We start from the raw sequence: 13,681 nt of genomic DNA, 5'->3' as shown, positions 1-13,681 counted from the left end.
GTACTCCATTGAAATTTTCTGTGATAATGCACGGTTGTAATGCATTTTTTGAGGGTTTGTTTTTGTACTTTTGACCACATTTAGCTATGTTCATGGCTTACTCCTATCTCTGTGCTCAGGGGTCTCCTGCCAATGACCATATGCTGTAGTACTGAAGATCAGTTCATTCATAAGGTTGATACTAGTTTGACTCTGCACCACTAGAGGTCACTCAGGAATAGCCCCTGAGTATAATCAAGTGTGACCCCCCCCAAAAAAGAGAAAGAAAACAACTAACTGGCAGTATTGGACATAATAGTTTTTTCCTAGATCAGGTATTTTTGCTTGTTGTGTTATTGCTATTTGATATTTTATGGCTTCTTTAAAAGAATTATGCCAAGTTTGTATTTTCAGATCACCTAGTTTAGTGGTTCTCTAAAGAGATTTCTTTTTTGTTGATTTCTTGAATTTTGGGCCACTCTCAGGAGTACTTAGAGGATGCTCCTGGCTCTGCACTCATGAATCACTCCTGACTTGCTTGGAGGACCATATATGATGCTGGAGATTGAACCTGGGTCAGCCATGTGCAAACAACCTACCTGTTCTACTTATCTCTGACCCCTGGGCGGAGATATTTTTCAGTTATCTTTTAAGCAAGAAGTCTTTTCTTTGAAGCTCTGTGTATTTTTAAGGATCCCCATGACATTTAACAATACACATTTGATAACTCTGCTGTACCTTTTTTTCCTGTTTCTATAGATCCTGAAAGTCAGCGAAAGGTGTTAGGTCTTTGCTTATATGAAGTGGGCATGTGTACAGTTCTTTGCATACTGATAGCCTTGTAAATTTCCTGAAATGTTTTGGGAATATATATGTATTCCCAAGGGACTTTTTTGTTGTCCCCCTTTTTACATATAATTAACCAGCTTCTTTGTTTTTCTTTTATTGTTTATGGAGTTCACACCTGTTGTGTTCAGGTGCTTACTCCTGGCTTTGTTCTCGGGTCATTTCTGGCAGAGGACCATATGGGATACTGGTCATTTCTGGCAGAGGACCATATGGGATGCTGTCGATTGAACCTAGGTCTGCTGCATTCAAGGCAAATGCCCTACCCACTGTACTAATCTGGTTCAAGTAATTTCTTGGGCTCTGGCCCAAGTAATTTCCTTGTTAAGTTATTTATTTAACTTATTTTCCACTTCCTGTTCAAACATTATTTGAAAATATTTGATTGTTTTGAATAAATATACAGGAGGAGAAAAGTTGTTCTCAAGTGAACTAGTGAGCTGACTTTAAGGCTGGGCATATAAAGATAACCTGTTTAATTGTGTTTCTTCAAGGAAAATGGTATAGAGGTGAAATTGAGACTTTTTTTTTCTGGTACAGGACTTTGGCTCTAATCCTGGTCTTATTCTTCGATGACAACTTTGTTGCTTTAAAAAAAACTGTAGACTAAAAAAGTGGAGGGAACGCCAAACCCTACCACTGCAGCACCCCTTCCTTTTCTTGTTTTGATTTGTTAGTTTTTGACTTCATTTTTCTTCTTTCCTCCACTTTTCTCTTCCCTTTTCACTCCTGTGGTTATTATTTGGTGATTTTTTTTTCTTTTCTCATTAGCCAGGTACATTTTTTTCCTTCTTTTTCTCTTTCTTTTTTTGGTAGTTGTGGCCAATTTTTTTTCTCTTTCTTTTTTTCTTTTTATCCTTTTTATCGCAAATGATAACAGAATAGACAATCTATAACAAGCTATAAAGTGGAGACCAGTTGCACTAGTATTCTGGGGGGAAAGGAGGGAGATGCATGCTGGGAACGGGAGTGGAGGGAGGACAGCACTGGAGTGGGAGTGCCCCTCATTCGTTGTCACTATGTACCATAAATAATGCTGTGAAAAATAAAAATTAAAAAAAATGTAGACTATTGGTTTTTCTCTAGAACTAGAGACGGAAATAATCAGCTAATCTAAAATGCCACAAAGTTTATCTTGTCTCCTTTGAGATTTCTTTGATTAAACCTTCACAGGATTAGGGGCCAGAGAGATAGAACAGAGGTAAGGCATTTGCCTTTCATGCAGAAGGATGGTGGTTTGAATCATCCCATGTGGTCCCTTGTGCCTGCCGGGGGCGATTTCTGAGCATAGAGCCAGAAGTAAACCCTGTGTGCTGCTGGGTGTGACTCAAAAACCAAAAAAAAAAACTTCAAAGGATTATTACAAGCCTTTGGATAAGATTTTCAGAATTGTAAAAAAGTTGATACTGTGTCTTTTATGAGGTAGAGAATATTTTCAGAGTTTCTTTGTAAGCCCATTTTTATTACATTCCTTCCCTCCCATAAATAATACATGTATATATATATATATATATATATATATATATATATATATATATATATATATATGTATGTACACACACAAACACACACACACACGTTTTGGGGCCACCCCTGGTGGTGCTCAGGGGTCACTCCTGGCTCATTTTTATTACATTCCTTCCCTCCCAGAAGTGATATATGTATATATGTATACACACACGTGCATGTGCGCACACACACGTACATTTTGGGGCCACCCCCGGTGGTGCTCAGGGGTTACTCCTGCCTCTCTGCTCAGAAATCACTTCTGCAGTTGGTCCTAGGTCGGCCTCTTTCAAGGCATACGCCCTACTGCTGTGCTATCTCTCTGGCCCCCATAAATGATATTTTTAAGAAATGTAATTCAGTAATTCAGATATTCTTGAGGGGACAGAGAGAGGTAGTTCAAGGGGAGGGGTACGGCACTTCCCTTGTTCATGACAGACCCCAATTAGATACTGGTACAAAAGTGCTGCCACTCCCCTGCTGTCTAAAATAATGACTCTATTTATAATTTTCTATTTCTTATTTTATTTCTACATGAAAAACTTTATTTAATTTTTCTTGTAGTGTGTGTAGGCCCCTCTTCAGCATTGTGCTTTGGAGGGGGCTATACCCAGCATGACTTTGGGTTATTTCTGGCTCTGTGTTCTAGAGTCACTCTCATTGGTATTCCTTAGAAGACTTTGTAGTTACCGGGTATTAAACCAGGGTTGGCTGCATGCAAGGGAAATGTCTTAACCGCTGTTCAGCCCCTTTTCTTCAATGTATAATGATTAATTTTTAAAAGAAAACAGAAATTTAGAATTAAAGGAAATAATCTTAGGGTAAGATTTGATAACTTTTAAAACTGATACATGAAGTTCCATCTATCATTTGAATGCAGAATGGTTTTATCTCTATATAAAACTCACATTTTGTTCCTTATATTTATATCCTGCCCTCCCATAACTGTGGGTGCTTCTCATTTTCTCTTTTGCTTAATGGAAAGAAGTTGAGTTACAACAGGTGGGAGAAGAGATAGATGAGAAACGAGTTAAGGGTCATGTGAATTCAGGAACATCGGTTGTATTAAGGAATGATAGGGGCCGGAGAGACAGCATGGAGGTAGGGTGTTTGCTTGGCATGCAGAAGGATGGTGGCTCAAATCCCAGCATCCCATATGGTCCTCCAAGCCTGCCAGGAGGGATTTCTAAGCGTAGAGCCAGGAGTAACCCCTGAGCGCTTCTGGGTGTGACCCCAAAACAAACAAACAAAAAACAGAAAAAGGAATGATAGAGCTAATTATCCAAATCATATCAAGTCAACAAAAATGAAATTATGAGAACCCAAACTTTAACAATCACACTTAAAAAGGTACCTGCCAAGTTTGCAAACTAGATGATTGGTGAGGACAAAGAAACTGAAAAGACTGGTATAGAGAAGTTGATGATGGTAGTGGGATCAGTGCTGAAACATTGTATGTCTAAAACCTAATTATGAATAACTAAAATGTAGTGCTTTTTTAAAAAAAAACTATAGAGCTTTAGTACTGTGAAAAAAATCTTTATTTTCTAGATGTCATAACTGGAATCAGTAAGTAAAGGATTTTGACTGGTTTCTTGTTACTATGTCTTGAAGATTCATTCAACATTCCTATCACCAGTGCCCCATGCTTAAGTTTAGTAATAAAATAAAAAAAAATCTATACATTTGTTAAGGAGATCTGACAGTGCTTAAGTGTAAAATAGAATTTTAATGACCATTAACTTGATCTATATTTTTTTTTGGGTGGAGTAGGGAGTCCTCTAGACTGGTCTCGGCAAACCAAGCCTGAGATTGAAGTACTAAGTGCCAAGGATTCTGGGGACAGTACTGGGAACCACCAAGGCCAATTGGCAGTACTCAGTAGTAGTCAGATTTTTACGTAAAAGCATAAATATTACTTTATTACAATTATTAATTCTCCTTAGTCATTTGAGCTTGAAAATGTATTTTTCTATTGTATCTTTAGTATTTTGTTGCTTTGAGTAGCCATAAAGATTTTCATTTTTATAAAAGACAAAATTAATCTGAAGTATTTATTTTGACAGGCCTTTGGAAATGCAAAGACAGCTCATAACAACAATTCAAGTCGCTTTGGCAAGTTTATTCAAGTAAATTACCAAGAAACAGGCACTGTACTTGGGTAAGTAGCAGTAGTAGACTTTTGGAGTATGTTTATATCTTTGCAATTGTGTCTTTCTAAATCAGAGATTGTTCGTGGTGAGGGGAATTTAGGTCATGTCTAGCTGTGCTTAGGCTTATTCCTTCCTGGCTCTGCGCTCAGGATCACTTGGTAAAACATAATGTGCAGGAATTGAACCTAGGTGGGCTATGTGCAGGGTAAGTGCTTTATTCCTATATTATTTCTCTGAGTTCTTGTTTGCTTTAAAATTTTTTTAAATAATATTTTATTTGAACACCTTGATTACAAACATGATTGTGGTTGGGTTTCTGTCATGTAAAAAACACCCCCCATCACCAGTGCAACATTCCCATCACCAATATCCCAAATCTCCCTCCCTCCTTCCTATCCCATCCCCGCCTGTACTCTAGACAGGCTTTCTACTTCCCTCATGCATTCTCATTGTTAGGATAGTTCGCAATGTAGTTATTTCTCTAACTAAACTCATCACTCTTAGTGGTGAGTTTCATGAAGTGGGCTGTAACTTTCAGCCCTCCTCTCTTTTGCCTCTGAAAATTATTGCAAGAATGTCTTTCATTTTTCTTAAAACCCATAGATGAGTGAGACCATTCTGCATCTTTCTCCCTCTAACTTATTTCGCTCAGCATAATAGATTCCATGTACATCCATGTATGGGAAAATTCATGACTTCAACTCTCCTGACAGCTGCATAATATTACATTGTGTATATGTACCACAGTTTCTTTAGTGCTTTTAAAATTTTTTTAATTAAAACTTTTTTTTTCCTGAGGGATTGATTCCCAGTCTACTTGACCATGTGATGCTGGAATTATACCACTTCACATGTACTGAATAGAGCAAGACATGTGCTCTATCTACCACTTGAACCATATTCCTGTCCTCATTTGCTATTAAATAGTTGAGTGACATTGCTAACAGTATTCAGTACTTTGTTTTTTTACTCATTTTTTTTCTTTTCTTTTCTTTTTTTTTTTTGGTTTTTGGGTCACACCCGGCAGCACTCAGGGGTTCCTCTTGGCTCTATGCTCAGAAATTGCTCCTGGCAGGCTCGGGAGACCATATGGGATGCCGGGATTTGAACCACCGAACTTCTGCATGCAAATCAAATGCCTTACCTCCATGCCATCTCTCCAGCGCCAGCTGCTTTTTTTTTTCTTTCTGAAAATTTCTAACTTGTGAAAACTTTTAAGAATTATGTAGGCATTAAACTGAGTAACTTTATGAATTAATTGCTGCATTTGTTTTATTGCTATACTATTGCATTTTCATTTTTTAAATTGTAGTTGAGGTAATGTGGTTACAATAGTGTGCTAATTTTTATGATTTGGCATGCTCAGGGGATCATATTGAGGTCTACCATATGCAAGGCAAATGCCCTGCTTGACATACTATTGGTTTGACTCTGCCAGCTGTTCTTGTAACTTTTTTTTTTTGAGTAGTTTTAGGTTCACAACAAAAATAAATGGCAAGTGAGTTTTTCAGTTTTTCATTTTGTAGGAATAGGTGTTTTCAAGTACTTATTTTCCCAGTTTTCACTTTTAGTAGTATTTTGTATAAACGTACTCTAATTTTATTAACACATTAGTAGTTACAATAGTTAAAGTTGGATATATTGATACATAATTAGTAATTAACATCTTTGATTTTCTTTATGGTTTACTTTTTGTTTTGTATAGTCTCTTTGGCTTTGACAAGTAAAGACGCATAAGACACATCCTACCAAAGACATTTACTTTCTTAAATTATCTGTGATCAGGGGCCGGGCGGTGGCGCAAGAGGTAAGGTGCCTGCCTTGCCTGCGCTAGCCTTGGACGGACCGCGGTTTGATCCCCCGGTGTCCCATATGGTCCCCCAAGCCAGGAGCGACTTCTGAGCACATAGCCAGGAGTAACCCCTGAGCGTTACCGGGTGTGGCCCAAAAACCAAAAAAAAAAAAAAAAAATTATCTGTGATCTCCCTGTTCATCCCTATCATACACTTAGCCTTTTGCATGCAACCATTAGTATTTTTACTTTATAATTTTGCGTTTTCCAAATGAAGTGTAGACTTCTATAATAAAGTTTTTATATGTTGATTTTTTCCCCTTAGCAATATGTATGGATGGTTCCTACATAATCTCTCATGACTAAATTTTATTGGGTTTATATTTAATGTATATGTATGAATGTACACACACATATGTAGAGTTGAGAGAGTTGAATACTTTTTATTTTATAGAAAGATTTTTAGGTATTTTCTTAGTCTTAAATATTTTAATGCTTTATTAATACAATCTTATTTTCTCTTGCCTTGTATCTTTTGATTGCATCATCATAATTTTATTTACTCAGGTTTTGATTTTCTGTTTTATTATTTTTTTTTTGCCATACCTGGTGACACTGAGGAGTTACTCCTGGCTATGTGCTCAGAAATTGCTCCTGGCTTCGGGGCCCATATGGGACGCCAGGGGATCGAAATGCAGTCCATCCTAGGCTAGCGCCGGCAAGGCAGACGCCTTACCGCTCCACTCCACCACTCTGGCCCGATTTTTTTTATTTTATATTTCATGATCTTCTGGCATTATCTCATCTGTCTATCAATTTTGGGGCCACACCTGATGGCACTCAGGGGTTACATCTGGCTCTTGCTCTCAGAAATTTCTCCTGGCAGACTCAGGACCATAAGGGATGCTGAATGGATAAGACGATGCCACATGACAATCCAGGTCAGCTGTATGCAGTGTAAATGCTACCCACTGTACTATCCCTCTTTAGTTTTTCTGGTTTTGTTATACTTGTTCTGGGTATGTTGTCCTATCCAGAAATAGTGTAAAAGTATATATTGAATATATTAAGAAAATTTGCTGAAATTGGTATGTGAAGTAGAGTTTTAATAAGCATTAAGGTTTTTTTTTGTTTGTTTTCTGTTTTTGGGTCACACCTGGAGAGGCTCAGGGGTTACTCCTGGCTATGCACTCAGAAATCGTTCGTGGTTTGGGGATTGAATGGGATGCTGGGGATTGAACCGAGGTCTGTCATGGGTCAGCCGCGTGCAAGGCAAATGCCCTACTGCTATGCTATCTCCCTGGCCCCATAAGCATTAAGTTTTTAAAATTTTTATAAAATAATATTAAATTCTGCCAACTTTATTTCAATCCTTTAGTGTATTTTTTTCTTAAATTCTTTTTTAATTTAGTGGAGCAAGGTAGTTTTTTTTTTTTTTTGTATGAAACATAATTAGAAAGATGGAGGAGAGAAGAGAGAGAGGAAGTACATGTTCAAGAAAGAATATGGACTTCTCTAGAGAGGAAAGTAAGCAAACCAAGGGACAGTAGAGATAACAAGTGAGATTTGTATTCAAGGGACAACAGGGGTGAAGAGCCATTTTATTGGTTCTTATAGCTCTGATTATTTTGTCTTGTTTTTGATTGCATAATTTCTATAATGTGTTAATACTGGTTCATATCTTTATGCAATGCCTTTACTTTTTTCCTCTCTAATTAAAATACTGGATTTAGGATGTTTTATCATGTGCCAACAAAGTTGAGCGTTGGTTTATTTTCTTTAAATACTTTTCTTATTAACATGCATTTAGTCAAAGGCCTATTTAGTATCTAGGAAGGTTAGCATGATATTCATTCTGTGATTTATTACAAGTATTATATTTCTTTTTATAAAAAGCAGCTTGTTTATTAATTGGTTGGTTTTTAGGCCACACCTGGCGATGCTCATGTGTTGCTTCTGGTTCTGTGCTCAGAAATCGCTCCTGCCAAGCTTGGGGGACCATATGGGATGCCAGGAATTGAACCGATTTTGTCTTGGGTTATCTGCATGCCACGCAAATGTCTTACTACTGTGCTGTCTCTTTGGCTCCCCAAAATACTATATTTCTAATATTGATTTATTTTGCATTGATATGAAAAGAATTTCACTTTAGTACAAAGATGCATATAATGCATAAGCATTTAATACGTAAGTGTAGTTTTGCTACTTTTTGTTTGTAATCAGATTTGAAAGAAAAAGTGAAATTGTTTTGCATCTTCTATACTATATTCATTATTTTTGTCTTAACACTATTTTTTAAATACTATTTTTTTTTTTTGGGCCACACCCTGTGACGCTCAGGGGTTACTCCTGGCTATGCGCTCAGAAGTTGCTCCTGGCTTCTTGGGGGACCATATGGGATGCCGGGGGATCGAACCGCTGTCCGTCCTAGGCTAGCGCAGGCAAGGCAGGCACCTTACCTCCAGCGCCACCGCCTGGCCCCTAAATACTATTTTTTTAATTAAAAAAAGTTTGACTGGGGGACCCGGAGAAATAGCACAGCGGTGTTTGCCTTGCAAGCAGCTGATCCAGGACCAAAGGTGGTTGGTTTGAATCCCGGTGTCCCATATGGTCCCCCGTGCCTGCCAGGAGCTATTTCTGAGCAGACAGCCAGGAGTAACCCCTGAGCACCGCTGGGTGTGGCCCAAAAACAAAAACAAAAACAAACAAAAAGTTTGACTGGGGCCGGAGAGATAGCATGGAGGTAAGGCGTTTGCCTTTCATGCAGAAGGACGGTGGTTTGAATACTGGCATCCCATATGGTCCCCTGAGCCTGCCAGGAGCGATTTCTGAACATAGAGCCAGGAGGAACCCCTGGGTGCTGCCAGGTGTGACCCAAAACCAAAAAAAAAAGTTTGACTGAAACTCTGAATCCTGATCTTAGGGAAAAACAACAGGCTCAATTTTAAAAAAATCCAAGGCAGTAGCAAGTTTCATAACCTTTCTTTCTTTCTTTCTTTCTTTGTTTCTTTCTTTGTTTCTTTCTTTGTTTCTTTCTTTGTTTCTTTGTTTCTTTGTTTCTTTCTTTCTTTCTTTCTTTCTTTCTTATCTTATCTTTCTTTTCTTTTCTTCTTTCTTTCTCTCTTATTCTCTTTCTTTCTTTTCTCTTTTCTTTCTTTCTTCTTTCTTATCTTTTTTCTTTCTTTTCTTTCTTTCTTTTCTTTCTTTCTTTCTTTCTTTCTTTCTTCTCTTTCTTTTCTTTCTTCTCTTTCTTCTTTCTTCTCTTTTTTTTCTTTCTTCTCTTTCTTTCTTTCTTCTTTCTCTCTTTCTCTTTCTTCTCTTTCTCTCTTTCTTTCTCTCTCTCTCTTTCTCTCTCTCTCCTCTCTCTTTCTCTCTTCCTCTCTCTCTCTCTCTCTCTCTTTCTCTCTCTCTCTTTCTTCCTCGTCTCTCTCTCCTCTCTTTCCTCTCTCATCTCTCTTTCTCTCTCTCTTTCTCTCTCTCCTCTATCTCTCTTTCTTTCTTTCTCTCTTTCTCATCTTTCTCTCTTCTTTCTCTCTCTTTCCCTCTTTCTTCTTTCTTCTTTCTTTCTTTCTTTCTTTTCTCTTTTCTTCTTTCTTCTTTCTTTCTTTCTTTCTTTCTTTCTTTCTTTTCTTTCTTTCTTTCTTTCTTTCTTTCTTTTCTTTCTTCTTTCTTTCTTTCTTTTCTTCTTCCTTCCTTCCTTCCTTCCTTCCTTCCTTCCTTCCTTCCTTCCTTCCTTCCTTCCTTCCTTCCTCCCTCCTCCCCTCCCTCCCCCCTCCCTCCCTCCCCTCCCTCCCTCCCTCCCTCCCTCCCTCCCTCCCCTCCCTCCCTCCTTCCCTCTCTCTCTCTCTCTCTCCTCCTCCTCTCCTTTCATCTTTCTTTCTTTCTTTCTTTTCTTTCTTTCTTTCTTTCTTTCTTTCTTTCTTTCTTTCTTTCTTTCTTTCTTTCTTTCTTTCTTTCTTTCTTTCTTTCTTTCTTTCTTTCTTTCTTTCTTTCTTTCTTTCTTTTTTTTTTTTTTTGAAGATTGATCAGTTTCCAAAGGTATACTTTGCACTTATACTCAAAAAGCAGGATTCTGAATGTTGTTAGATTGTTCTTTCCCAGTATCTTTGATTATATTACAAAGAAAGGTTTGTAATATTGTTTTGTAGCTTGGACAAATAGGATAGCAAGTATAGTTAATTCTTGAACAATATAAGTTTGAACTGTGTGCATCTACTTTTACATGAATTGTTTTTTGTGAGGGCATACATGATGAGTTTTTAGGGCTTACCAGGAGTAAGTAATTACTCTTGGTGGTGTTCGGGGGTCTACCTGGGATGCAGAGGATTGAATCCTGGTTGGGCAAGTGCAAGGCAAGTTTTCTACCCTCTGAACTACTTCTTTGGCCCCATTATATATGAAATTTTTACCAGTAACATATTGAAATTATTTTTCCATCATAGGTATGTAGATCACTGTACTTGTAATTCACAATTACTCTTACATATTTTCTTTCTTTTTTTGGGAGGGGCCACACCCAGTAATACACAGGGGTTACTCCTGGCTATGTGCTTAGAAATCGCCCCTGGCTTGGTGGACCATATGGGACGCTGGGGATTGAACCGCAGTCTGTCCTAGGCTAGTGTGGGCAAAGCAAACCCCTTATACCCTGCGCCACCGCTTTTTCATATTTTCACTCTGCTGTATAGTTCTAATAATTTGTGCTATGTCTTTTGTTTCATAAGATAACATAGGTATGGTAAAGTGTTGGAATACAGGAATTGAAATACAAAGAAAGGTATGAAAAATAGGAGTTCAACTTCATTTTGATTTTGTTTTTGGGTCACATCTGGCAGCGCTCAGGGGTTACTCCTGGCTCTGTGATTAGAAATTGCTTCTGGGGCCGGGCGGTGGCGCTGGAGGTAAGGTGCCTGCCTTGCCTGCGCTAACCTAGGACGGACCGCGGTTCGATCCCCCGGTGCCCCATATGGTCCCCCAAGAAGCCAGGAGCAACTTCTGAGCGCATAGCCAGGAGTAACCCCTGAGCGTCACAGGGTGTGGCCCAAAAACCAAAAAAAAAAAAAAAAAAAAAAAAAAAAAAAAAAAAAAAATTGCTTCTGACAGGCTCTGGGGACCACATGGGATGCTGGGAATTGAACAGGGTCCGTTCTGTGTTGGCTGCATGCAAGGCAAACATCCTACCTCTGTGCTATCGCTCCAGCCCCTTGGAGTTTGACTTTGTGTTTGTGTGATGTAATTAAAATCTGCAGTTGTAATGGTCTGGGTGTTACTCTTTGCACTTTTATATCTTTGCTAAAAAATACTTATAAAAGTAAAATTATTTATGTTGTATTTTTTTTTCCAGTGCTTATGTTGAAAAATATCTATTGGAGAAGTCCAGACTTGTCTATCAAGAGCACAATGAACGGTACATATTTTCATTTGAAAAATTCTGTTTAGCATTTGTTGTCATTAACTTTAAATATTGTTGGTATAATGGCCTTCTGTTTATAATATTCATAAGTTTATACATAATTGCTTGGCAAGAATACTGATTTTTTCAAATAGTCCTAGGAGGATATTTTTAAAGGGTAGATAGAATTGTTGCCTTTTCTAGTCGATAGGCAAAAAATAATGGGAACAAGGATATATTACTTACCATTTTGATCATTATGCTTTTGGACCCTGGTGCAGTCTACATGTATCCGTGAGAAAAGTTTTTAATAAAAATAGAATATTTGGGGCCGGGCGGTGGCGCTGGAGGTAAGGAGCCTGCCTTGCCTGCGCTAGCCTAGGACGGACCGCGGTTCGATCCCCCGGCGTCCCATATGGTCCCCCAAGAAGCCAGGAGCAACTTCTGAGCGCATAGCCAGGAGTAACCCCTGAGCGTCACCGGGTGTGGCCCAAAAACCAAAATATATAATATATATATATATATATATATAATATAATATTTGTAATATTTGGGTCTTAAGAAACAAGGAATATAAATTCCTACAAAAGAAATCAAATGAAAAGAGCAGATATTAGCGGTAAATTATTTGCTTCATGTTACAAGAGATAAAAGTAATTGAATCAGAATTTGAGTTTTAACATCTACATTCAGATATCAGATTGCTGGGTTATATGGCAACTCAATAAAAAATAATTTTTATTGTGATCAAAGTGAATTACAAGTCTTTCACAGTAATATTTAAGGTATCGTATATACTAAAGTATAAGCTGAGTTTTTTGCCACAAAATTTGTGTCAGAAAACCCGAACTCCGCTTATACTCAGGTCATACAGATTATTTGATTTGGTGCTCTCGCACCGAATCAAATACATGTAGTCTCCGTCTTCTGCCATCTGCTGGAGAGGGCGGTGTTTTAGCTCAGTCCACAAGTCGAGGCTGAGCTGAACTGTATGTTACTGAACTATTTAACCCATAGTATTCTGTGCTTTATCTGACACTGACAGCAGTGATCTTGATAATCTGCGAACTCAGTGATGATGACATGTCTGTGCTGATCCTCTCACATCAGATACAGCTGAAGCTCTGTTTGGACATTACAGATGATGATGATGAGGAATCCAGTTTTGAAGGATTGCAACCTTTGTGATTTAGCTTGGTTACCTGTTAAGCTACGGTTTTCTGCACTTTAAGTTTTAAAGTTATTGTTGCTATTTTACAGTTTTTCTTTAGCAATAAATATTCAAAAAAACATTTATCCTACTGATTCCTCAATTATTCCTCAATTATTGTAATTGTTTTGGGCATATATTTTTATTTTTGAAATTTACCTATGGCTGCTGCATTTTCTACCTTGGTTTAAACTTGAGTCACTAAGTTTTCCCAGTTTTTAGGGTAAAATTGTGGGGGTGGTCAGCTTATACTTGGGTTGGCTTATACTCAAGTATATACGGCAGGGGTCTCAAACTCGTGGCCCTGCTGTAGAGGAATCTTTTTTTTTTTTTTTTTTAAGTTGTTTGGGTCACACCCCCCAATGTTCAAGGCTTACTACTGACTTTGCATTCAAGGATTACCCAGACTTTGCCTCCTGCGGCCCGCAGGTAAATTGAGTTTGAGACCCCTGATATGGTACAAAGTGAAAATGAATTAGGGCCATTCCCACCATCAGTGTTGTCCTCTCTCTACCCGTTCCCAGCATGCATCCCATACCTCCCCTCTTTGCCCCATGGATTGCTAGTGTAACAGGTCTCCTTTGTGTACAGCTTGTTGTAGATTGGCTATTGATTCTGGTATCGTTGACTTTGGGTTTGGTGCTTAAGTCTGATCATTTTTTTTTTTTTTTTGTTGTTTTTGGGTCACACCCGGCAGTGCTCAGGGGTTATTCCTGGCTCCGTGCTCAGAAATTGCTCCTGGCAGGCACAGGGGACCATATGGGACGCCGGGATTCGAACCGATGACCTTCTGCATGAGAGGC

At 38.3% G+C, this 13,681-nt stretch overlaps 1 protein-coding gene across 1 annotated transcript in view; it reads left to right on the top strand.

Moving 5' to 3' along the window:
- MYO9A (myosin IXA) overlaps positions 1-13,681 on the top strand; it is a 246,893-nt gene that overhangs the window by 64,972 nt on the left and 168,240 nt on the right. The window contains exons 3-4 of the mRNA XM_049777567.1: positions 4,398-4,492; positions 11,621-11,683. Coding sequence (XP_049633524.1) covers positions 4,398-4,492; positions 11,621-11,683 — 158 coding nt within the window. The remainder of the gene's footprint in view (positions 1-4,397; positions 4,493-11,620; positions 11,684-13,681) is intronic.

The sequence above is a fragment of the Suncus etruscus genome, chromosome 1 (assembly GCF_024139225.1).
Source record: "Suncus etruscus isolate mSunEtr1 chromosome 1, mSunEtr1.pri.cur, whole genome shotgun sequence".
Classification (NCBI taxonomy): Eukaryota; Metazoa; Chordata; class Mammalia; order Eulipotyphla; family Soricidae; genus Suncus; species Suncus etruscus.
The sequence above is the reverse complement of the archived record's forward strand: the minus strand, read 5'-3'. Positions and strand labels throughout refer to the sequence as shown.